The 27,362-nt window shown below is 39.9% G+C and overlaps 1 protein-coding gene across 4 annotated transcripts in view; it reads left to right on the forward strand.

The window, feature by feature from the left end:
- Nucleotides 1-16,092, forward strand: part of USH1G (USH1 protein network component sans) — a 784,266-nt gene extending 768,174 nt beyond the window's left edge. For 2 of the 4 annotated variants that reach the window (XM_063459055.1, XM_063459053.1), the window contains exons 2-4: nt 711-1,094; nt 9,719-10,561; nt 15,782-16,092. In XM_063459055.1, coding sequence (XP_063315125.1) covers nt 856-1,094; nt 9,719-10,561; nt 15,782-15,785 — 1,086 coding nt within the window. In that variant the 5' untranslated portion in view covers nt 711-855 and the 3' untranslated portion in view covers nt 15,786-16,092. Of the gene's footprint in view, nt 1-710; nt 1,095-9,718; nt 10,579-15,781 lie in introns of all 4 variants that reach the window. The other 2 variants (XM_063459052.1, XM_063459054.1) reach the window with 2 other exon arrangements.
- Nucleotides 16,093-27,362: the final 11,270 nt, after the last annotated feature.

Genomic DNA, 27,362 nt, shown 5'->3' on the forward strand with positions numbered 1-27,362 from the left:
TACACGCACTGCACTCATACACACTGCACTCATACGCACACACTGCATTCATACGCACACACTGCATTCATTATATACACACACTGTAAATAAATATTCAATTAATATATACACACACACAATGCACTCATACACACACAATGCACTCATACACACACAATGCACTCACACATACCCACACTGCACTCACACACACACACACTGCACTCATACACACACACACTGCACTCATACACACACACTGCACTCACACTGCACTCATACACACTGCACTCATACACACTGCACTCATACGCACACACTGCATTCATACACACACACACTGCATTCATTATATACACACACTGTAAATAAATATTCAATTAATATAATTTTTTTAGGATCTAATTTTATTTAGAAATTTACCAGTAGCTGCTTCATTTCCCACCCTAGTCTTATACTCGAGTCAATAAGTTTTCCCAGTTTTTTGGGGTAAAATTAGGGGCCTCGGCTTATATTCGGGTCGGCTTATACTCAAGTATATACGGTAAGTTGCAGTTTCCATTTATGTATTATTATTATTTTAGTAGTTGTATAATTATAAATATATGAAGTTACAATCCTCTTTGCTTGCACTAGAAATAACCCTGATCTGGTTACATACTTTGTCTTCCTATATGTGACTTTGTTATAACTGTGTATCTGACCTATAATTTGTCCTTCCATTGTAGAGGCGATCCGGATAAATGTGACATTTGGGGGAACACACCTCTACATCTGTCTGCTGCCAATGGGCACTTGAACTGCCTATCGTTTCTGGTGTCCTTCGGAGCCAACATTTGGTGTCTGGATAATGATTATCACACGCCACTCGATATGGCAGCAACCAAGGGTCACATGGAGTGTGTGCGCTACCTGGATTCTATCGCAGCCAAGCAGAGCAGCCTGAACCCTAAACTGGTCAGTAAGTTGAAAGAACGAGCATTTCGCGAGGCCGAGAGAAGGATACGTGACTGTGCAAAGTTGCAACGCAAACATCACGAACGCATGGAGAGGCGGTACAGGAAGGAGATATCTGATCATTCTGACACAATGAGCTTCTCCAGCTTCTCCAGGTAACGAACTATAGGGTTCTAGATTCTCGTATATAAATAATTCAATTGCAGGTCAGCACATTTATCTTCAGGATCCAAAGATGTGGGCTTCATTATAAAATTTTGGGATACATAGATTATTCCTACATTTTCATATTTTATATTCAAATGGTAACAATCTGCTTTCCTGGGAACTTTGCAGATTTGTTCTGGAGGGTCCAGATATAGAATATGCTCAAGAATCAAAATATATGTCAAATGATGCTATACCACTAATTTAAAAAGTGTTAATTGCCTGTTAAATGATCTAGTAAATGTTAGTACTTAAACATTTCAATAAAAAGTAGGTAAAAATAAAATGTACAAGAAGCTCATGTGGTAGCCATATTTGGCAAAAAAAAAAATCAAATGATGTAATAAGCATATATTACATTCATATCTTACCTACGTGAAGGTTGAAAGAAACAATATAAGCACCAAAAACAATGTTAACTTAATAGTGGTTTCTACACTCTCACTACTCAATTCTCTGTCATTTAAGAGTTAATTCACTTTGTTTATGCAGCCCTAGCCACAGCTCCCGTGGCTAAGACTCACTTAGACTCCATACACACTTCCTGTAAAGAGAAATCTCATGTATAAGGGTGTTATGGTACTTTTTAGCAGTAAACCAAAATGTTTAAATGTCTATCTGTTCCTGTCCAAATTAATAAAATAAATTGCGTATATACGCTGAAGTAATTAAGTCTGACACACAAGGTTCAGGTTAAAATAACTTCGAGAAAATTTATTGGCAAGTGATTAAAAAGCGGACACGCAGGTCCTTTTAAGAGACATTTTACGTCATCATTGCTTATTAGAATATCAGTAAATAAACATCATTAATTGGATTAATTGTCAAGTGTCGGGATTAGTGTCCACCTATCAATATTATTAATTGGCTCAAAAGACTAAGTGGTTAATCCCGTGTCCACCCACCAAGAGGTGGGATTGTTCTGGACACGGGTGGGGGACAAGGGGTCTTGAGCGTCATTTTACACGGTCGGTGATCTCAGGCCTCGTGGCCAGGTGCAAGGTCTCTTATGAATAGAACATTTCATTACTACTGTGTTCGCATGGCCTTCAAATTATACTTTGTTGCAAATCTAAGGAAAAGTCAGCAATTCCTGTGTTAATCATATCTTTATAGAAAATACAGTCTTTGTTCTATTGTATTAGATGTGCTGGGAAATTCTGTCATGTAAGGTGATTTTAAAATGAACAAGTTAGGTTATGAGGACAAAATGGAGGATTGAAGAAGTCAGGTTAGGGGGACAAAATGGAGGATTGTCACAGTATAAAGTTAAAATGGAGTTAGTGCAATAATTGAATACAAATACAATAAGGTTTTTTAAATAATCCCACATCAGTGGTATTGCACAGTATGTTTAATTTAGAATTTACTATTTTCTGCTCTGTTAATAAATCCTGCAGAAGCCTCCTATATAATTCAAGTTTTATTCACAGAGCAGAAGATAAAAACTTCTAAAGTAAACACACTGTACTGATTGAACATGAAAAAAAAAATTAATATAAGCTTTGTGATTCACAGCCAGGGGTAGTGTGGCTGAATAAGCATGACCTATACACTAAAACTGGGACACTATAGTCACCAGAACAAGTACAGCTTAATGTAGTTGTTCTGGTGAGTATAATCATTCTCTTCAGGAATTTTAGTGCAAACACTGCCTTTTTGGCCCTGCCGCCATGCCGCCTCCTTGCCGATTTCCGTAAATCGTGATGATGTCACCAATGAGGTGGATTGGGGACAGGGCCGTTTAGCGCTGGAATTAAGGTATGTTTTAACCTCTTTTAAGGAGGTAAGAGGGGGGAAAGCCACCTAAGTGGTGGTTTTAACACTATAGGGTCAGAAACACGTTTGTGTTTCTGACCCTATAGTGTTCCCTTAACCCCTTCAGGACGGAGTCAATAGTGCACGTTCTGATCAAAACAAAACGTAAACAAAAACTAGAATTTACGCTATATGTCTGTTCACCTGTAGTTCCCCTCTTTCAAATTATATGCACCCACACTTATTATATATCATTTTGTTCAGGAGAAGCAGGGCTTTAATTTATTATTAACTATTCATATATGGAACATAATTTATTATGAATAAAATTTAGAAAAAATGTGAGAAAATAAGATTTTTTTTTTAAATTTGCATTTCCGTCTGACATTTTAACTGTGAATGTCATAATACTGTTAGGTTTTACTGCAAAAAAATGCACATATTTGTAATCAGCGATGTCTCACGAGTACAACAGTACCCCCCATTAACAGGTTGTATGTTGTTTTGGAAAGTTACGAAAGGGTCAAATATAGAACGTTCCATTTTCAAATTGAAATTTGCCAGATTGGTAATGTTACCTTTGAGACGGTGTGGTAGCCCAGGAATGAGAATTACCCCCATAATTGCATACCATTTGAAAAAGTAGACATCCAAAGGTATTGAAAGTGGGGTATGTTTAGTCTTTTTTAGTAGCCACTTAGTCACAAACACTGGCCAAAGTTAGCGTTCATATTTGTTTTTGTGTTAAAAAAGCAAAAAACGAATATTTGGCCAGTGTTTGTGACTAAGTGGCTACTAAGAAAGACTGGACATACACCACTTGCAATACCTCGGGTTGTCTACTTTTGCAAATGGTATGCCATCATGGGGGTAATTCTCATTCCTGGGCTACCATACGCTCTCAAAGGCAACATAACCAATCTGGCAAATTTCAATGTAAAAAAAATGAAATGCAAGCCTTATATGTGACTCTCTAACTTTCCAAAACACCATAAAACCTGTACATGGGGGGTACTGTTTTTCTTTGGAGTCTTAACTAAACATAAATATTAGTGTTTTAAAACAGTAAAACATATTACAACAATAATATAGACCATGGTTCGTCAACCTGGTCCCTACCGCCCACTAGTGGGCGTTTCAGGATTCCAGGTGGGCGGTAGGGATTTCCAGGTTGATCGGGCGGGCGGGTGCGAGCCGGCGGTACCCGTGCGACTGGGTACCGCCGTGACCATTTGCGGCTCCGGCCCGCCCGGTAAACCGCCAGGGCCGCCTTCCAAAGTGTCCATCGGGTGGCCCATGCTATCAGGGCCACCCGATGGATGCGGATTGTAAGGGGGCCCGGTCAGCGCTGGGCGCTTTAACAGCGCGACCGGGCCCCCTGTGATGACATCACAGAGCTGGGAGGAAGTGATTCCCCGGTCACTCCTCCCAGCTAAAACTGAGAGCCGCGCGGGAGGATCACCAGGGAGTCAGAGTGGGAACTCTGACTCCCATCCACCTGAGCCACCACTGGACCCCAGGGAAAGTCACCCTCCTGCACCTTAAAGGTAGGAAACAGGAGGGTGACTTAAATATAATGTGTGTGTGTGTCTTTGTAGGTATGTCTTGTGTGTGTCTGTCTGTATGTGTCTTTGTATGTATGTCTTGTGTGTGTATGTGTCTGTCTGTGTATATGTGTGTGTGTGTGTGTCTGTATGTGTCTTTGTATGTATGTCTTGTGTGTGTGTATGTGTCTGTCTGTGTATATATGTGTGTGTGTGTGTGTCTCTGTATGTATGTGTGTCTTGTCTTTGTATGTATGTCTTGTGTGTGTGTGTGTCTGTATGTGTCTTTGTATGTATGTCTTGTGTGTGTGTATGTGTCTGTCTGTGTATATATTTGTGTGTGTGTCTGTATGTATGTGTGTCTTGTCTTTGTATGTATGTGTCATTGTATGTGTGTCTTGTGTCTGCATGTGTGTGTGTCTATGTATGTCTGCATGTGTGTGTGCATGTCTGTGTGTCTGTTTGTATGTATGTGTCTTGTGTGTATGTGTGCCTGTCTGTGTCTTTGTGTGTGTATGTATGTGTGTCTTGTGTGTCTGTATATGTGCCTGTCTGTGTCTGTATGTATGTCTTGTGTGTGTCGTATGTGTGTCTGTATGTGTCGTGTGTGTGTGTATGTGTCTGTCTGTATGTATGTGTGTCTTGTCTTTGTATGTATGTGTCATTGTTTGTGTGTCTGCATGTGTGTGTGTGTCTATGTATGTCTTATGTGTGTGTGCATGTCTGTTTGTATGTGTGCCTGTTAGTTTGTATGTATATGCTGCGAGACTAAATATTTGATATCTGGTTCGATTTTCGTAAGGAACAAACGAAGGTCTCTTTCAGTGATATTCAGACGACTTCTCTGTTTGCGCATAATATGATTTCTCATTTGTGCGTCAGCTCATCTCCTCTCCCTCCTCAATTCCCCTCCCCACCTTTTTTCCCCTTTTTTCTATTTTTTAACCATCCTTATAGCAATGCCCAGTAGGAAGGCTGAGCTAGGTAGCCCACTTACTATAGTCCACTATAACATACAGACACACACAGACACACACACACACAAGACACACACACACAAGACACACACACACAAGACACACACACACACAATACACACACACACACAAGACACACACACACACACAAGACACACACACAAGACACACACACAGGACACACACACACGACACACACACAAGACACACACACAGGACACACACACACAGGACACACACACACAGGACACACATACAAAGACATAGACAGGCACACATACGTGTGTGTGTGTATGTGTGCCTGTCTGTGTCTTTGTATGTGTGCCTGTCTGTGTCTTTGTGTGTGTGTCCTGTGTGTGTGTCTGTATGTTATAGTGGACTATAGTAAGTGGGCTACCTAGCTCAGCCTTCCTACTGGGCATTGCTATAAGGACGGTTAAAAAATAGAAAAAAAGGGGAATAAAAGGTGGGGAGGGGAATTGAGGAGGGAGAGGAGATGAGCTGACGCACAAATGAGAAATCATATTATGCGCAAACAGAGAAGTCGTCTGAATATCACTGAAAGAGACCTTTGTTTGTTCCTTACGAAAATCGAACCAGATATCAAATATTTAGTCTCGCAGCATCAACCTCAAGGATCTCATTAATCACTAGTAAAGGTAATTTCAATTTACTTTATTGTTTTCTCATTAAACGTTATAAAGTTAAAAACCTTATAAACCTGCATTAAGTAGAAATAAAAAGATAAATGTACGTACATTTATTTTTTTTAAAAACACCCCCCTTTCTTAAAAATATTCTGCATTTGCGCGAAAACTGGTGGGCGGTAAGGAAATTTTTTCAACCAAAAAGATGCATTAGTGGGCGGTAGGTAGAAAAAGGTTGACTACCACTGATATAGACCATAAAAGTGCAGTTCGTTTGTAAAAAATGCGAAAAACTTCACTTTTACTTAAAATATCATCGTTGTAATACAATTTACCAGTTTGAAACACTAATATTTGAGTTCAGCGAAGTCTCTCGAGTAAAACAGTACCCCCTATGTACAGGTTTTATGGTGTCTTGGAGAGTTACAGGGTCAAATATAGTGCTTGCGAATTAAATTCTCTGCACTTTCTCCCTGTGTTGTCAGGCATGTCAATCAAATTTTAATTAATCAAATCACATAATTATGTTAAAAGATTATTTAAATATACACATAGAATTTTAATATATATGCATTTGTAGGTATTTAAATTCTACGTGTATACTAATGTAATCTTTTGTGTAATTATATGTATTTATCTATATATATATATTTGTGGTTATTTGTATTTTATATATAGATCGATATATATAGAATGTCATTTTAAGTGTATTTTGTTACCGATATATATATATATATATTAATAATAAAATACAGTTAGAATGAAATTACATATGCATATATAATTTATATTACATTTTGTTTCAATATTTTATTTATTTATTTTATTATTTTATTTATTTATTATTTTAATTATACGTATTTATATATAATATATATATGTACATCTATTATATATATAATATACATACATATTATATATATGTAACATCATTCTAAATGTATTTTAATATTAATATATATACTAATATTAATATTAAAATACACTTTGTATGACGTTACATATATATAATATATATTATATATATAATATATATACATATTATATATATATATAAAAAATATTTTCAATTTATTTTTACACATGTTTAATATTTTCTTTTATTACTTCCCACCACCAGCATTTCAGACAGCCCCCCTGCTGGCAGATCCATAGTCAGCTAGAGGGGGCCATGTGATCGCTCTTTGAGAGCGATCACATGGCCCCCGGGGGCCTCATTTGCCGGAGGGGGGCTGCCTGGGCTGTCAGGCAGCCCCCCAGAAGAGGATCGCGGTGGAGGTAAGTACACCTCTCCTCCAGGAGCTCAAAGCCATTACGGCGTTCCATGCCGTCGCAACGGCTTTAAAGCCCATTTAATGCGGGACGGCATGGAACGCCGTAACGGCGTTAAGGGGTTAAGCTAAAGTTGTTTTGGTGCTTAAAGTATCACTTTAATATTATATAGGTACTCACTAGCATGAAAAATATATGTAACAAAATATAACCACAGTACCAGGCATACCAGAAGACAAATTAAAACTCCACCTCCAATTAATAAAAAAAAAAAGTATAAATAAATACTGAACTCACCCATGCAGTGGATCTTTGCTCAGATCCGCTGATTTGGTTTTTTACTTTATGAAAATTAATCTGGTGAGCCTGAAATGCACCCTTAATCAATTATCAACTGACCCTATATTTTAATAAAATGCTATCTACATAATATTCTGACACGTTTCTTTAAGTCACTCAGCAAAAAGAAGTATCACAGAAATTAGGACACACCTTCTGATTTATTTTAATGATTTATTAACTCAGTAAGGTAATTTAAACATGTTAAATATGAGGCGCGGCTGTACATACTCATGATGAGCGGTTTACAACCATAACGACATGATAAATGGATGTAGTTATTAAGCAACAATATAAGTGGAAGAAGTTGTACAAAAAGAGAGGGAGAAAAGCTGCAGGAGATGTCATTCTGCATCTAGTAAGTGTAACTCAGTTGTGAATCAGACATTATTACACACATACATGCATTACTGTTTCAAAAGATGGGCATTAGATTTGTGCATTTAATTTAGTTTTTAGTATATATATATATCAAGTAGAATGGCTGCTCTCCGGTCTTAAAACTCTAATACTTTATTTAATCAATTAAAAAACGACCAACGTTTCAGTCCTCACTCGGGACTTTCCTCGGGGTCAACAATAAAACAACAGGCTATTTTTGCACCTGGCATTGAAGGAGTTAAGGCGTGATTGCAGGGGATTTCGTCTTTTTACATACACTGAACGAAATTATAAATGCAACACTTTTGTTTTTGCCCCCATTTTTCATGAGCTGAACTCAAAGAGCTAAGACTTTTTCTATGTACACAAAAGGCCTATATCTCTCAACTTGTACACAAATCTGTCTAAATCTGTGTTAGTGAGCACTTCTCCTTTGCCGAGATAATCCATCCACCTCACAGCTGTAACCAACACCTCCAATCTCATCTCATTGACTGGACTCCAGTTGGCTGACATCTCACTCCAATTAGCTCTTGGAGATGTCATTAGTCTAGGGGTTCACATACTTTTTCCACCTGCACTGTGAATGTTTACATGGTGTGTTTAATAAAAACATGGCAACATTTCATTCTTTGTGTGTTATTAGTTTAAGCAGACTGTGATTGTCTATTGTTGTGACTTAGATGATGATCAGATCACATTTTATGACCAATTTGTGCAGAAATCCATATCATTCCAAAGGGTTCACATACTTTTTCTTGCAACTGTATATACTTGTCTATGTGTATGTCTACACATGTAGACATCGTTTTGTGTGTATATTTCTGTGCATTAATACATCTGTCTGTGCATGTGTGTGTCTGCATGTCTTAGTTTATACATGAGTGTATTATCGTGCACACCTCCATTGGTGCATACGTATCCTGCTATGTATATTTCTGTATGTCTGTCTACATGATTCCTTTTGTCTGAATATGTATCCCTGTTTATTAATGGCTGTAACTGTACTTGTTAGTCTATTGCATTACATTATATTACATGAGCTGGTGTGTCTTTGTGTGAGTGTGTCTGTGCCTATATGCAAGTCTGCCTGTATAGAAGAATGTTTGCTTGAGAGTGATGCATGCAAGTTTTTCTTTAGGCTTAAAGGGTGCTTTTTAATTGAATTTGAATCTTGAGTCTTGCAATTATGATTATTAATGATTTTATTATTTATATAGCGCCATCAGATTCCGTAGCACTGTACAATGGGTCAAATTCCAGTTCTAGAAAGAATGGATGTATGGATGTTGAGTTAAAGGACCACTATAGTGCCAGGAAAACATACTCGTTTTCCTGGCACTATAGAGTCTCTGGGCCCCCCTCCCGCCGGGCTCTAGGGGGTGGAAGGGATTAAATCTTACCTGTTTTCACCTGCCGGGCTAGGTCAGCACGGGGAACTCTCCTCCTCCTTTTCGCTGTCATTGGCTGAATGCGCATTTCTCTGAAACTGCTATGTTTACAGTAGATGGACCTGGCACCCAGACCACTTCATTAAGCTGAAGTGGTCTGGGTGCCTATAGTGGTCCTTTAAAGTTTTTATTTTCAGCTTTTATCTAAGATTTATTATGCAATGTTGGTAATTATATCTTATGTTCTTTTGTTATTACAACAGCTCAGTTAGCCAGCGTTTTCCAAGTGCCACTCTACTTGCCACCATGCCATACTCTCATGCTGCAGGCACCACCAAAGGCAAAACTAAGATGCAAAAGAAGCTGGAAAAGAGGAAACAGATGGATGGAACATTCAAAATATATGAGGATGGAAGAAAGAGTGTGCGTTCGCTATCAGGTCTTCAGCTGGGCAATGATGTCATGTTTGTCAAACAAGGTACCTATGCAAGCCCACGTGAGCGAGGTCGGCAACACCTACGTGACATGTTTCTTCATGAAGAAGATTCCTTATCTCGGGCTATTAGTGACCCTGGATTGCATGGGGATTCCACTCATTCTGAGGTTAGCACAGACTCAGGACATGATTCTCTGTTTACTAGACCAGGCTTAGGTACAATGGTTTTTCGGAGGAACTATCTAAGCAGCGGACTGTTTGGGATGGGGAGGGATGAGGCTAATGGTCTTCATGGAGTGGAAAGTGAAGCCGTAAAACTTCGGAGCCGCCTTAAACGTTCTCCAAGCCTGGATGATAGCATTGGAAGTGCCGGAAGCTTGGAGGGGAGACTTGAACAGGAGGTGCCCTGGGAGGAGCAAGATTTGGGGTTGGATGATGATGAAGAACCAGATACAAGCCCACTGGAAACATTTTTGGCTTCACTGCAGATGTCTGAGTTTACTTCCTTATTACAGGATGAAAAGATAGACTTGGCAGCCCTCATGCTCTGTTCTGATCATGACCTCAAAAGTATTCGCATTCCATTGGGGCCTCGGAAGAAGATTCTGGATGGGATTCAAAGGAGGAAACAGGCAGTGGATAGAGCACCGGCCATGGGGGATACTGAATTGTAAGCAACTCAGTGAGGTAGAACAATGATGTTATAATTTTAAGATGCTTACACTAATCTATACTGTTTTAGACCTAGAGGGACAGTCCTCCTGTCTAGGTCTTTTTCTCTTGTCTCTGTTTTTCTGAGTCCAATATTCTGCTCATGCAAGAATCCTGCTGCATTGCTATGCACATGTTCAGCCTTGGATAACAGGCTTCTTAACTTAAGTATCCTAAACTCTCATAAGTTAACACAGTTCAAAAAAGTTTAGGAGAATGATTTACAGGCAGCTAACTGTCAAGGTTAATATATCCCTAACATGCAAACCTAGGCCAAACAGTATAGAATATGTATTACTGGTGCTTTGAATGGCTGAGTTTAATGTTAAAGGATCACTATAGGCACCCAGACAACTTCATCTGATTGAAGTGGTGTGGGCGCAGTACCCCTGTGTGTTTCTAAGAATCTGCAATGTTTACATTGCAGGGTTAAAGGGACACTGTAGGCGCCCAGACCAATTCAGCTAATTGAAGTGGTCTGGGTGCAATGTCCCATGTCCCTTAACCCTACAGTTGTAATTATTGCAGTTTCTTAAAAACTGCAATAATTACCTCTGAGGGTTAACTCCACCTCTAGTGCCTGTCTACCAGACAGCCACTAGAGGGGCTTCCTGAATCAACACAGACCTTTGGTCTGCATGAGAAATTCCAGCTTCAGATTTTTCCCCATAGGAAAGTATTGAATAATGCTTTCCTATGGGGAAATACTAATGCGAGCGCGGCATGAGAATTAGGTTTCCCCCACCGGCTGATGTCGGCAGAGGAGTGTGGGTGGAGCCTGACCCAGCGCTGAGGGACATCAATGCTGCATTCAAGTAAAAGACTGTAGGATTCTATAGTGCCAGGAAAATGGCTTTGTTTTCCTAGCACTATAGAATCCCTTTAAGTCCACTTCTAGTGGCTGTTTTCCAGACAGCTAGTAGAGGTGGCTCCTGCTCCCTAACGGAGTTTTACCAGGAAATTACGTTGTCCTCACACTTGAAAACATCTAACATCTTCAAACGGATTAAATTCTTTCCTAAGGGACAGTTTTAATGCGAGGTCCGAGCAAGCGCATTAGGTCCCACCATCGCCATGATGCCAAGGGAGGGACAGGCACACTATTGCCTTAGAAATACAGGTTTGTATTCCTAATGCTATATAGTGTTTATTTAAGGACAGTGAGACACTCTGAAGACAGACTGAGATTAGTAAAGGAAACAAACAGGCTTAGATCAGACAGCATAGACAAGCACAAACTTACAGAACTAGTCAATGTCAATGAATTCACAATTCTGGTTAAATGTAAATCAAATATAGTACCAAAAACACAAAACACAAAAGTGTGTGTTTAAAATAAGAAATATAAAAACAAACTTAACTTAATGACAGCTTCCCTTGGCAACCTTTCCACATGGATGCCTGGTAGAACAAATGTGTACAAGAAATAGGGGGAAAACGCTGTCTGAACCTATAAAAGAATTAACAATTCATAGTGAAAACCATAATATGCATGCAAAACAGACTCGATATTAGAAGCACACACAGAGTGGAGACTATCAATGCGCATTCAGGGTGCCACCCCTAATCCATTAGGGGGGTAGAGTGTGGATCCACAGGACTCAGGAACCCGGAGACCGACAAAGAGCAGGAATCAGAGTATAAAAATCAAAGTATATTTATTTGTAAAAAAGGCACTGGCCCAACGTGTTTCGTTCTATCTGGTAGAACCTCTTCAGGGACCTCTTTAGTTAAAACATAAATCTAAATATACAATATTTATCAGGATCAAAGATTTGATCCTGATGAAAGTCCTCTATGCAGGACTGAAATGTTGATCGTTTTTTAAAGATGTTCTAATAAATTTTGGACTTTTAACAAGTGAGTGCTCCTGCCTATTTTGGATGGATATATATATATATATATATATATATATATATATATATATATATATATATATATATATATATATACGTGCATGCATATTAATGTGTGTATTAATAATAAATATAATTATACCTGTAATACTTACACATATATTAATTTACATTTATATATGCATAATACACACAGAAATGCCATTAATATATAACATATATGTAATGGGCACGTATTTGCCCAGTCTTGTTTCTGGGTGCACACTTAAAATAAACAAGATAACTTCATTTTTTTTTTACAACTGTGTATCAGCAAACATTCACCATTTCAGTCCCATTACCAAACTTTCCTTAATATATCGAGGCAGCTGGACTGAAACTTTGATTATATGCAAATGCACGTCTGCTTAACCCCTTAAGGACCGAGGACGGTTCTGGACCGTCATCGGCATTTTTGCATTGCCGACCGAGGACGGTCCTGAACCGTCCTAACGGTCCAATGTACTTACCCGATCGCCGTCGTTCCCCCGGCGGCGATCGGTGGTGCTCCCGTTGTGGGGAGACTGCCTGCAGCCCAGACAGTCTCCCCATGGCGGATTAGGACCCCTGTGGCCATGTGATCGCCCAACAGGGCGACCACATGGTCACAATAGGTGTCCTAGTCTCTGCCTGCAGGGGGACTGTCTGTGCTGACAGGCAGTCTCCCTGCTTAGTGTAAAATCATAAAAAAAAATTAAGTTTAAAGTTAATAAATAAAAATAATAATTATATATGTGTATATATATATATATGATATATAGACGTATATTATATATATATATATATAATATACGTCTAAATATCATATATATAATGTCATACTAAGTGTATTTTTATATTAATATGTACATATATTAATATAAAAATACACTTATAATTAAATTACACACGTGTATATATATAATATATATAATAACTATATATATTGTATATATATTATTATAAACTACAAATAATAAGTAATTTAAATTAAACTAAAAAAATTAAAAATAATAATAAAAATTTAAAAAAAAATTATATATCTATACAAAATTTTATTCTAACTGTATTTTGATATTAATATATATATATTTATATCAAAATACACTTAGAATGAAATTGTATAAATAAAAAAATAAATAAATAAAAAGAATACGAACTATTCATATGTCCATATACAAAATTACATAAATAATTATATAAATATACACGTAGACTTCAAATATATAAATATGCATATATATTTAAATTCTACGTGCGTATTTATGTAATATTTTTACATAATTAAGTTATTTTATTGATTGCAATTTAAGGGACCTGCCTGCCAACCCAGGCCGAAAGTCCAGAGAATTTAATTTGCTATCACTGTATTTTACCCTGTAACGTTCTACGACACCCTAAAACCTGTACATGGGGGGGTACTGTTTTACTCGGGAGACTTCGCTGAACACAAATATCAGTGATTCAAAACAGTAAAACATATCACAGCGATGATATTGTCAGTGAAAGTGACTTTTTTTTGCATTTTTCACACACAAACAGCACTTTTACTGATGATATAATTGTTGTGATACATTTTCCAGTTTTGAAACACTAATATTTGTGTTCAGCAAAGTCTCCTGAGTATAACAGTACCCCCCATGTACAGGTTTTATAGCGTTTTTGAAAGTTACAGGGTCAAATATATGGGTCATATTTTTACATTGAAAATGGCCAGGTTGGTTACGTTGCCTTTGAGAGCGTATGGTAGCCCAGGAATGAGAATTACCCCCATGATGGCATACCATTTGCAAAAGTAGACAACCCAAGGTATTGCAAATGGGTTATGTCCAGTCTTTTTTAGTAACCACTTAGTCACAAACACTGGCCAAAATTAGCGTTCAATTTAGTTTTTTACTTTTTTCACACACAAACAAATATGAACGCTAACTTTGGCCAGTGTTTGCGACTAAGTGGCTACTAAAAAAGTCTGGACATACCCCATATTGAATACCCTGGGTTGTCTACTTTAAAAAAAATATTTACATGTGGGGTGTTATTTAGCGATTTATGACAGATAATAGTGTTACAATGTCACTATTGATACATTTTAAAAATATAGGTTTTGAAACCGCAATATCCTACTTGTACCTATAGCCCTATAACATGCAAAAAAATAGCAAAAAGCATGTAAACACTGGGTATTTTTAAACTCAGGACAACATTTTGAATCTATTTAGCAGTTTTTTTTCATTCGCTTTTGTAGATGAGTAAAAGATTTTTTACATAAAAGTCAAAAAACATGTATTTTTTTCAATTTTTCATCATATTTTTTCATTTTTTAAAAATTAAATTAGATGAGATTATATAAATAATGGTATGTAAAGAAAGCCCCTTTTGTCCTGAAAAAAACAATATATAATTTGTATGGGAACAGTAAATGAGAGAGCGGAAAATTACAGCTAAACACAACCACCACAAAAGTGTCAAAAAGATGCCTGGTCGCAAATGTACAACATCGCAAAAAAAGTCCGGTCCTTAAGGGGTTAAAATAAAGCCGATCTGTTGTTTAGTTTGAAGCCCTATGAGTGCTTTCTTTCATTGCAGTAATAGTTTTAAATTTTAAGTTTTCTTTTCCACCTCTATATCAGCACATTATGCTGGCACGACGTATTATTGGGCTGGTATATAATTTTTTTCAGGGCTGCTTTTAGTTCCCAACCTGGCCCTGTTCTCTAAGCACACATTGCAAATCACAGAGTCACAGCTTTGCTATTGTAGCCTAAAGTAAGCAATTATCCAGTACATGTATACACACACACACACACACACACTGATTCTACATACTCAAAAGAAAACAGTATTCACATACTATACATGCTTATAAATGCACAGATACAGGGATTTATTAATTATACTTGAAATTGTGGAAAATTAATAAGAGGATTGCAAATTTAGGCCAAAATAAAAGAATTGGTGAATTTTTCCAATGCACCTACCTATACTGGTGTAAATTTTCAATCATTGCATTAACACTCACATAGCCTTAACACAAACACATCCCTGCATTTATACATCCCGAAATGCCATCCCACAGATACGTGCTTTCATATGTTGTCTAAGTAACGATAAACTAAGATTGTATATATAAAACCATTCATTTTGTATTTAAATTGCTGCCCCTGCCCTCAATTTGGTTTAATACTGCTATGTTTATAATTTTCTGATGTTTACTGTAACTGTGGCCTGTTAACCAGTAATATGACCTTGTGGTCATGACCTCGTTTTTCAACTGATGTAACAAGTTTGCTTGTTTTTTTATACAGATAGCACCATAAAACGAAGAACGGCCAACCAAAGTGCCAGAAAACTCAACGGTCACTGGGCAAGTGACTGATATGCCTTTCCCATGCCAAATGTGTGCCACTGGAAGAGACACAGGGCTCTCCCCAATATTATGATCCATGCGTCTGCCAAGACTATTTAACTCAATGTCTGCTGGAGCATAAGGAAGAAATTCAGGACTTGTGTGATATCACGTTCAACATATCAGAGAGCTTTGTATTACTTAAGCATTTCTCTATATATATTTGTATAGTAATTATGTTCTGTGTTTCCCATATACTGTATGTTTAAAATAAATTAGTAGAGTCTATGTACTTTTCCCTATGCACTTGGCTAATATTTCTTTTTTTTTAGAAAAAAAAACCTTTCAAGAGCAACATTAAGTGATGAACAATATAAATATGTAACTTAAGGAACATCTTCATATTAAAGGAATTGGTAGTGCACTCATATACCCATGGTTTCAGCTTTTACAAAATGTCCAGAACATCAGAAAGAGCTGAAGAGTTGAAGCAGTTTCAAAAGCAGTCAATTTCAGAAGCTAATAAACTCAGAGACAGATTATCCATTGGAAGTCATGAGTGGCCGCCTATGGCCTGGGCTTAGACAGGATCCCAGCTCTATCTGAAAGGGGGCCAGACCCAGACTAACATTCAGGCAAACCAGGAAAATGCTTGGTCGGCGCCATGGCCATGGATCAGTGAGGAGGATCAAAGATATCCCTAAACAACCCAAAGCACTCTACATACAAAACACACTACATAGTGCCAGGGCGCGCAAGAGGCACATACTCAGTCTCCATTTGGAAGTGGTGAAGATTAGATAATAGTGCCACTGGATAACCAAAGTTTTGAATGCCACCCTATCCTCCCCAGCACAAGGTAAGCAGGGAATATGAATCATTTAAAAAAAAAAAAATGAAAATTGATTTCCTCTTATCCCTTACCAACAATATATTAGCCAACACATTTACACACAGAAACTACAGGCGTTGTATACACTCACACACATGAGATGCCCTGTAGACATAAAAAAAGCAAGATACACATATAATACAGCCACTGTACACACACATGCTTTATCCCCTTTACACAAACACACTACATTACCTATACATTCCTACTTCAATTCAGCCCTGTAAACAAGACACACTTGTTGCTATATCCCCTATACAGACATGACAGCCGCTATAGACACACACACAGACACCACACTCCCCTCCACACATAAAATTCAGCCAGCAAACACAAACACACTCAGCCTGCCTACCTCAACAGAGCTCCCGACTCTACAAACCACTACAAACTCTCAAACGAATAACACTCAGTCTCCCCAACCCCACTCCAAGTCTCCAAATCAGTTATATCTGTACCCTAGTAGGTGTTTATACAGGTAAAGAATAGTAATAGAGTCACAAAGAAACATGAAAAATGATCACAGCACAAAGGTGGATCCCAGAGCCCATTGCTTACATGGCCATTATAGTTGGGTAGGGTAGTAGACACAGATGTTCTATCTCCACACACCTCACTGGGAATTTGCAACAGGTATTTACTGTTTTTTCAGTCATGTCATGGCTGACCTGGTCTATGCCACATGGAGTCTGCATGGCAGTTAGATTCACATGCGGAATGAGTCAAAGTGTGGAGCAAGAAGTACTTGCCAGAACTCCAGTAGTGAAATTGGAGGGCAGCCAATCTCAAAAAAGTCTTCAAATACGATCTCTATGGCATATATGAAGCACAGCTATGTATCTTCTCACTTACTTCTCACTGGAGGCAGTAATCAAATGGCAGGGAAGGGGTTCATTTTTATTAGGACAGGGTAAAGGGTTGTGGGATATTTTTTCCTTTTTTAAATGTTAATAAAACTTTTTTTTTTACTTTTTAAAGCTTTTTTAAAAAAAAAAACTTTTTCTAATGTTAACCCCTAGCTAGCCTAAAACTAAATTCCCCAATTCCCTACTAACTTCCACACACCCCCAGCTAGCTAAATATATATATTTAAAATATTTAAATTAATTAATACATTGAATTTAACCCCTGAGGGTTAAAAAAAAATAAAAGTTTACCCTCAGTAGTTAGTGATCAAATGGCAGTGAAGGGGTTAATTTTAATAAAGATGATTGAAAGGGGGTGGGATTTAACTTTAACTTTATTTTATTTTTTTACACAGAGAAGATCAGCACTGATTCATCTCCCTGCACTTCACACTGACCGTGAAAGTGCAGCCTATCAGCACATGTGCTTGCTCTGGCAGCCTGTCAAAGCGATGACAGCGCAATTGGGTGTTCCCGGTCTACCGAGGCAGACTGGAGGAGCGTTAAGCCCACGATTGCTTTAGTAAATGAGGAAAATTTTCTGTCTAGCGTCCAGAAGGGGTTATTGGGGAAATTATGATTGATGGCTAGGGCACAGTCACTGAATGTTAAGGTCAAGTGAGAAGTGACAAATAGATTAAAACAAAGCATAAGCAGTCAAAAAACTATTTGTTTATTAAATATTTAATAAATATAGATTTTTTTTTAATACTCCTCTTATTTTTCCCTCTATTTTGTTACTTTATCTCACTTGACCTGTTAACCAAATGCTGGGAAAATACTCCTCAGTGCACTGCAATTTTGTTATCGGAATTAGTTTTTTGGTGCCGAAATTCTGCCAAGCCAAGCCAACACATGGCCGAAATTCTGTTACCCTGAAAAAAAAAAAAAAACACTTTATTTTTTTTAAATTCTTTATTTTGTTCGTGCAGATATGAAACATGTGACTTGCACTGCCACAATAGCCGGTGCAGATCGATTGTCATTTACATCTGTTTACATGGCATCAAAGACATTGCACCTTTTTTTTTTTGTGAGAGAAAAAACAAACAGGCTTACATTGTAAACTTCCTAGCCATCTAGAGGAAACAGTCGCTTTGCTCACCGATTGATAGCGTGGTTTAGGAAAAGGTAGGGATAAAGGTCACGTTAAAACATCGCTTTACAAAATTGGGTCGAGGATAAACGGCTTAATAGTGGTTATAGTGAGTATCATCGTTTGCCGTTGAACAAGTGCTGCTGGCTATCTGAACACATTGCTTTCTACATTAACACGTTTGGCGTGCGTGGACCTGCACTGGTTTATGAGGTTAGACTAAACAGGCATAAACAAACCAGATCTAAACTAAGCATTTGTGGTATACTTAAGATACAAGTGACAGAAAGGAAAAGCAGCATAGGATTTTCCAGGCAGTGAGATTAGGCAGCATAAAAAAGGCAGTTGATTGGTTATCTGGGAGCATGGCTGGCATGAATTGCAAGACAGTATACGATTTTGCAAGATTTTTATGAAAATGCTAAGCCATCAAACAATTAAAGACTCTTAGACAATTAAAGACAATTAGACAATTCAATACGGTCATGCTCTGAGGATTAATGTAAATCTCTTGTTGTTGTAAAAAACAGGGAACACTTTGTTCTTTCGCCATAGATAGAGTCCTCTGCTGTCTGTGATTAGGCATGTCCACAGTGTAGACATGGTCAATAAGTGTCCCAGTGGAGCACGAGGTAGGTGGTCAGCTAGCCGGTAGTCCGGTTGCAGGGATCCACTGTGCCCCCTGTGGTTGCTTGGTTCGACTTGGCTGGTTGCTGGGTGTTTGGGACATTAGTGGCTCTCCCCGTCCTTGCTCCGATGCAGAGGGAACCATCTCCCGCTCATGCGTTTGTCTGCAGGCGGGAGATGGTTCCCTCTGCATCGCTTTCTCAGTGTTTTCAGTGGTCTGGGGAAGCATGGCAATATTCAGGTACATTAGATGCTCCCATTTGCAGTGTCCATAAGCTTTACTGCCTTGTAATGTGCTGCTGGAATAATAGTGGGTGTTCTTCTCTTTAGCTGCGTTGGATTCCTCATTTTGAGCAGGTGTTTGCTTGTTCTCTCTGGAAGCCAGCACACATGGCAGTGGCAACCTTGTGGACTGGCGCCCGGGTGATGTTCCCCAGCAGGGCGGTTAAATAGGCCCAGGTTGGTGCACTGGTAAGTGCCTCTGCGGACCGGGATGACCCCCCCCCCCCGGTCCAGAGAGGGGGGCGCGAGCCGCCGGTCAGGGACCCAGGAGAGCGGCCGTCCCATCCCGGCTCAAGCCCCAGCGAGGTCCAAGCCCGGCGGGTTACTGTCAGTGCCGGACTGGTTCCCATGTGGTATCCCCGCTCTCCCCAGTAACTGGGGGTCTGTGTGGACGTTGGTGGGGTTTGCCCAGTGGCGTCGCTAGGGGGGGGGGGGGGCAGAGGGGGCCATTGCCCCCCCTACATCATGCTGTGCCCCCCCTTAGGCCCCTCCAAATGCCGTCAACTTGCCCTGCCCCCCCCCCCCCGAAATAGTGCAGCTGCCATCTGTGGACCTACCTCATTAGGGGCTCGGTCGGGTGCTGCAGCCCTTTGGCAGACCGGGCCCCTTTAAAGTTGCAGGGAGTGCTGGGAGGAAGTGACTGTTACTTCCTCCCAGCTTACAGACCGCGCGGGCTGAGAAGACACAGGATGCAGGCAGCTGAGAGAGAAGGAGGAGGCAGCTGGGAGAGAAGGAGGAGGGAGGAGAGAGAGCTCTGCAGCTTCAGACTCCCACCAGGGTCAGCCAGCCCCAGAAAGTCACCTCCCTGCAACCAAAAGGTATGGAAGGGGCAGGGTGGGTGGTTAACATTATGGAAGCTGCAAATTGTGTGTGTGCCAGTGTGTATGTTTAGGTATGTGTACATCTGTGTGTATCTGTGAGTGTCTGTGTGTATCTGTATCTGTGAGTGTCAGTGTCAGTGTGTATGTGTGTGTATCTGTGAGTGTCAGTGTGTATCTGTGAGTGTCAGTGTGTCAGTGTGTATCTGTATCTGTGAGTGTCAGTGTGTATCTGTATCTGTGAGTGTCAGTGTGTATGTGTGAGTGTCAGTGTGTATGTGTGAGTGTCAGTGTGTATGTGTGTATCTGTGAGTGTCAGTGTGTATCTGTATCTGTGAGTGTCAGTGTCAGTGTGTATGTGTGTGTATCTGTGAGTGTCAGTGTGTATCTGTGAGTGTCAGTGTGTCAGTGTGTATCTGTGAGTGTCAGTGTGTATCTGTATCTGTGAGTGTCAGTGTGTATGTGTGAGTGTCAGTGTGTATGTGTGAGTGTCAGTGTGTATCTGTGAGTGTGAGTGTGTATGTGTGTATCTGTGAGTGTCAGTGTGTATCTGTATCTGCGAGTGTCAGTGTGTACGTGTGTGTATGTGTGCGTATCTGTGAGTGTCAGTGTGTATCTGTGAGTGTCAGTGTGTATGTGTGTGTATCTGTGAGTGTCAGTGTGTATCTGTGAGTGTCAGTGTGTATGTGTGTGTATCTGTGAGTGTCAGTGTGTATCTTTGAGTGTCAGTGTGTATGTGTGTGTATCTGTGAGTGTCAGTGTGCATCTGTGAGTGTCGGTGTGCATCTGTGAGTATGTGTGCATCTGGATGTGTCAGTGTGTATCTGTGAGTGTCAGTGTGTATGTGTGAGTGTCAGTGTGTATCTGTGAGTATGTTTGTGTGTTAGTGTGTATCTGTGTGTACCACTGCACTCAGGTTCCGCTTTTCACTCTGACCCACAGCCTCAGAGGTGTTCTGCATTAGAAAGACACTGCTAATCCGTCCAACAATACAAGGTAATAGAATATACAGGCAACACTACGGGTACTGAAGGTGTATTTATTGAAGAGTAGAACACCACATAAAAGTGCAACTTTTCAGCCCTAGATGGACTTAAACATGATTAAGGCCCTCTAGGGCCGAAACGTTGCACGTTTGCACTTTTAAGATGTTCTATATCCAATAAATATCTCTTCAGTACCAGGAGTTTTGTCTTTATATTCTATTGCCTTGTATCTGTGTGTGTGTATGTGAAGGTATGTGTGTCATTTTGTGTATATTTAGGGATGTGTGTGTGTGCATGTGTAGGTATGTGTGTGTATATGTGTGTGTATATGTGTAGGTATGTGTATCTGTGTATGTAGGTATCTGTGTGTGAATGTGTAGGTATAGGTTTGTATCTGTAGGTGTGCCAGTGTATGTGTGTGAAGGTATATGTTTTTCTCTGTGTGTATGTGCCAGTGTGTTATTGTGTTTTCATATCACTGTGTGTGGCCGCATATGTGTACAGCCTCCTATCCCCTAAACAAGAGTCCCCTATTCCTCCGCTGCAGCCCTTTTCACCCCACTCTAGCCCACCACCAGTGCCCCTCCCGAGATTTGGTTCTAGATCTGCCACTGCTCGGCAGTCTGTGTGTGTGTCTGTGTGTGTGTGTATGGACTCAGCAGTCTGTGTGTGTGTATGGACTCAGCAGTCTGTGTGTGTGTATGGACTCAGCAGTCTGTGTGTGTGTGTGTGTGTGTGTGTGTGTGTGTGTATGGACTCAGCAGTGTGTGTGTGTGTGTATGGACTCAGCAGTGTGTGTGTGTGTGTATGGACTCAGCAGTCTGTGTGTGTGTATGGACTCAGCAGTCTGTGTGTGTGTGTGTGTGTGTGTGTATGGACTCAGCAGTCTGTGTGTGTGTGTGTGTATGGACTCAGCAGTGTGTGTGTATGTATGGACTCAGCAGTCTGTATGTGTGTATGGACTCAGCAGTCTGTGTATGTGTGTGTGTGTGTATGGTCAGCAGTCTGTCTCTCTGTGTGTGTAAGGACTCAGCAGTCTGTGTGTGTGTGTATGGACTGTATCAACGGAAATGTGTTTGTTTTTTAATAATCCTTGGTGGAAAATACTGAATTCTCCACCAGGGATTATAAAAAAAAAAAAAAAACACATTGTGTCGGGGCGGGGCTTAACATGCAGCAGGGGTGGGGTCAAACTGCGGTGAGGGCGGGGTTAAATGTGCCCCCCTACTTTTGTCTCTGGCCCACCATGTGCCCCACCTAAAAATTAATCCTAGAGACGCCACTGGGTTTGCCGGTCACGGTATCCTCCAATTTGCTCCGACTTTTGGGCCGTGGAGCAGGAGCTCAGACAGAGCACATCTGATCCCGTCGGCGGTCAGGCCCCACCCCCCCCAAAACACTTTTTTTGCCTTGCACAAGTATAAAAACTGTCTCTTCCTAAATTTTAGCACAGTTTAATAGTTAACTAAAAGTTAGCTATTGGATGTGTAATTTTTTTTATTATTATTATTAGTTAACTCGAAGTACTGTACACATGATTCAATTGTTTGCTAGTTCTGCTGGAGTAATGCCAAGTGTGCATAACATGTATGTAATTTCTCGGTTAGACATGTGTATGTACGCACATCATCTAAGGCATCAAGGGGCATCAACCATGATATCAAGTGTACTGTGGTGTCATTCCTCAGTAATGAGGCAAACTATTTTACATAACCCCTTTATAATCCCCAAAAATATATATATATATTCCTCTTTCTTTGCTGCTGCGCAGACAGTACAGGTCAGAGTACCACTGCCTCCTGCTATTAGTTGGTGGCTTTGGGATTTATTATGATTTATTTAGGATATATATTTATTTAATTTGTCATGATGTTATACTTATATCTATATATTGTATTTTTTATGTATATATTTTATGTTTATAGCATTTAGTTATATCTATATTATTTATATTGTATTGAGTCATATTCATTTTTTTGATACCATATTATATTGATTATATATATTGTTTGTATATTTTTTATGCTATGATTTTTAGTTATAGCCTTTATCCTTTTCTTATGTTTATTTGCAGATTATTTATATTATTTTTCGTTATTTATTTATTATTTCTGCTTCGGGATTTCTGCCCGTTTTTTGCTTGTTTCCCCTGTGTCTTTGGGGACGTTTTTCCTGACATGTGGTGGTTTTCGGGGGGTCCCTTGGGATTCCCTTCTGTTTGCTTACCCCCCCCCCCCCCCCCATACCACTTCCTGACGCCATTTTATTAGTCCCCCCGTGTGGGGCTGCGGGCGCTCTGCTCGGGGTGTCAGGAGACTAGCCACTTGGCTGCCTCCTCTGACTCCCCGATCTCTGGTGTGAGCCTGCCGGCGCCAGGGGTTTCTCGCGGTCAGACGCGAGCACCCTATGACCGGGTCTACTTACGCACGTGGCCGCTTCGCCGCGGCCGGGTTTTTTCAGCCACGTGCATTCGACCAGCTGGAGAAGGGGCACCTGCTCGCGGCTCCTCCTCCTTCCACGGTCGGATCTCGGCGTTTGTTGCCCTGCTGGGATTCCCCGGCGGATCTCAGCAGGATTACCACAATTCTACAGATATGACTATAGTTTTCTGTCAGTGTATATCTCACAGCTTGCTGTGAGCTTTATGGCATTTTATATAACAGATTTCTTTTCATGTCAGATTTCTGGGTTTCTATGACAGTTTTTATTTTGTCTGCTGTGAGTTTGCTGACAGTGTATATCAGTTTGCTGTGAGTTTTACTGACAGTGTATATCAGATTGCTGTGTGTTTTACTGTCAGTCTATATCAGATTGCTGTGTGTTTTACTGACAGTTTATATCACAGATTGCTATGTGTTTTACTGACAGTGTACATCACAGATTGCTATGTGTTTTACTGACAGTGTATATCACAGATTGATGTGAGTTTGCTGACAGTGTATATCACAGATTGCTGTTTGTTTTACTGACAGTGTATATCGCAGATTGCTGTGTTTTACTGACAGTGTATATCACAGATTGCTGTGTGTTTTACTGACAGTGTATATCGCAGATTGCTGTGTGTTTTACTGACAGTGTATATCACAGTTTGCTGTGTGTTTTACTGACAGAGTATATCACAGTTTGCTGTGTGTTTTACTGACAGAGTATATCACAGTTTGCTGTGAGTTTTACTGACAGTGTATATCACAGGATACTGTGAGTTTTACTGTCAGTGTATATCACAGATTGCTGTGAGTTTGGCTGACTGTGTATATCTCAGGATACTGTGAGTTTTACTGACAGTGTATATCATGGATTCCTGTGAGTTACAGGTATTATGAACTCGGATTCATGTGCTCCAGAGTATATATTTTTTCGGGTCCAGCTATGGGGTCTCAGAGGAGACTACTCTGGTATGAATTCACTGTCCATGGCATATATATACGTTAACAGACCTGGATCTGGCTCAAACTGGTATGGGAGACCAGTCTACGCTGATACTATACAATATTTTCAGATATGATGATGGTATCTATATTAATGATTGAAACATCAAACAGATCTGTGTGGGCATGTGCATACCAATTCACAGTTTAAGGAGAGTATCGCTCAATGTATCTTACTTTCATGGACATGGTAATCACTGTAACAACTTCCGATCTTCATGGAGCAAACGGGCACTGCCTTGCTCGAGTAACAAGATTGAGGAAGGCCTATTACCCGGTCTGAAGGTAAACCGTTCACATGGATCACATGGTGAGACCGGTAACCCCGGTTGTATTGAGTTCCCCGGTCATTACGATCTTGGGATGAGATGGCAGGACTGCCCCATCTCCTCGGAACGCATACCTGGTGATCAGGGTTCGGAGATGGGGGTCCTCCGTCTATACTCTATTTATCACTCACGGGAGCCGTTTTGTTCTGGATTCGCGCTAACCTACTTTTCAACTACCGTCATGGAGACCTACAAGACTTTATGGGGTACATGGTGTGCCCCGACTCCTACACAGACATCTTTCACTCTTAGACAAGGACATATCTGGATGGAAATCTGCACTCCGGTTGGCACTTCCCATCACTTTGAATATTCCTGGGATTCGCTACTCCCAGAATAGTCGACCACCGTTCGTCCACACAAGTTCAGTTCGGAACCCTGAATGGACGTCCTTTTGGAGTCTTTCCTCTACTGCGTCCGAGGATTACACAGTTCACTTGGAATATTGGAATCACTTAGGATACGGCTAGTTTGACCACACTCTTGCCTGCATTATAAATTTATTCTCAGAGGAGACATCTCACCGGGTAGGCCAGGAGGGAACGACAGATCCTACTCGGTTCTATTGCGATTTGGTGGTGGACTTAGACGCATTCCTTGAGATTGAAGATCTGCCTGCAAGGCCACATTGCTGGGTGACCCTGGCATGATCGGTGGAGCAACCTTAGACATCAAGAGTTGAGACATGCCCTAAGTCCGCAAATGACCTTCTACATTTTATAACTGCAGGGAACTGGCTAATAGGTCAGTTTGCCAGCTCATGGACCAGCTGGTAGGTAACAGGTCGCGACCGCACGTACATTGGATCTATCAGCGGAGGATGTTTTTTTCCATTTTTGGAATACTTGATCAACTGGCATCTCCATTGGTCACTCTATTGTTATCTATCGCAGTTGTAAAGTACATTTGGGATTGCTCGGGTAGCTCCGAGAATAGGTACCAGCGAAACAAACAGCGTTGGATTTGTTGACTGAGCGTTAAAACAGCAAATACGAAGCCTCCTGTCATGTTATAAAATTGTAGATTATGCTAGCTTTAGTGTACCTATAATCTTAATTTTATTAATGACAGGAGGCGAGTATTTCCCACCCATTCTTATCCCTCCCTTGTTTTATGTTATAGTTTGGTTTAATCAGGTACGTATGCAACTCTGCTTGTTGTCTCTGCTACCTGTCGTCTGTTCTTATGTCTATTTTTTCCATAAGTAGGGTTGGGTTATCTACATTTTAAGGTAATTTTGGTTGCTACATTGGGTGCACACATGTTTATTCAGAGTACATTTCATTGGATAATCAACTTGTTCGATTTTGTTTTTTCTCTCGTTTCAGTTTACAGTCCATCATTACTATCTGGTTTGGCAGTTCTTCTCGGATGGTGGACATCGTTGTATTCATCGTATCTAGGATTTTGTTTCTTCCCCATTATGTTTTCTGCCTTTTATTCTGTTTTGTCACAGCTTGGAAGAGGAAATGATGCATGGGGAGGGGAGTTTTATAGTATCTAACTTTTTTCTGATTGGTTGTTTTTCTGTGCTGCTGTGGAGTTCTAGTAAAGAGAGAGTTAAGCAAATACTTGCCTCCTGTCATTAATAAAATTAAGATTATAGGTACACTAAAGCTAGCATAATCTACAATTATCCTTAATCGACGTTTCGACCCATATAGGGTCTTTTTCAAGACCCTATATGGGTCGAAACGTCGATTAAGGATAATTGTATCTACACATGTAATTTGCACTAAAGAATAAAAAGAAAATTATTTACGAAGACCTGTGAGTGCACCTTGTATACATTTGGATATTCATACTGATGCTTAAGTTTGCACCCAGGCAAGAATATTGGATTGTTTTTTTGTGAAGGGTGAGTGCCAAGTTTATCTTTATATATATATATATATATATACACTGAACACAATCCTAAAATCCTTGCACCGGCCCTGACCAGTTAACTGCTGAGTACAACACAAGAGTTATGGTAGCTGCTAAATTCCTCTTCAGGATCATCAATAAGGTAAAATCAGATACAATCATTAACTGGAGAAAAAATATCTATACACTGAACAAAATTATAAACTCAACACTTTTGCTTTTGCCCCCATTTTTCATTAACTGAACTCAAAGACTTTTTCTATGTACACAAAAGGCCTAAGACTTTTTCTATGTACACAAAAGGCCTATTT

This window comes from Pelobates fuscus, chromosome 6 (assembly GCF_036172605.1).
Source record: "Pelobates fuscus isolate aPelFus1 chromosome 6, aPelFus1.pri, whole genome shotgun sequence".
NCBI lineage: Eukaryota > Metazoa > Chordata > Amphibia > Anura > Pelobatidae > Pelobates > Pelobates fuscus.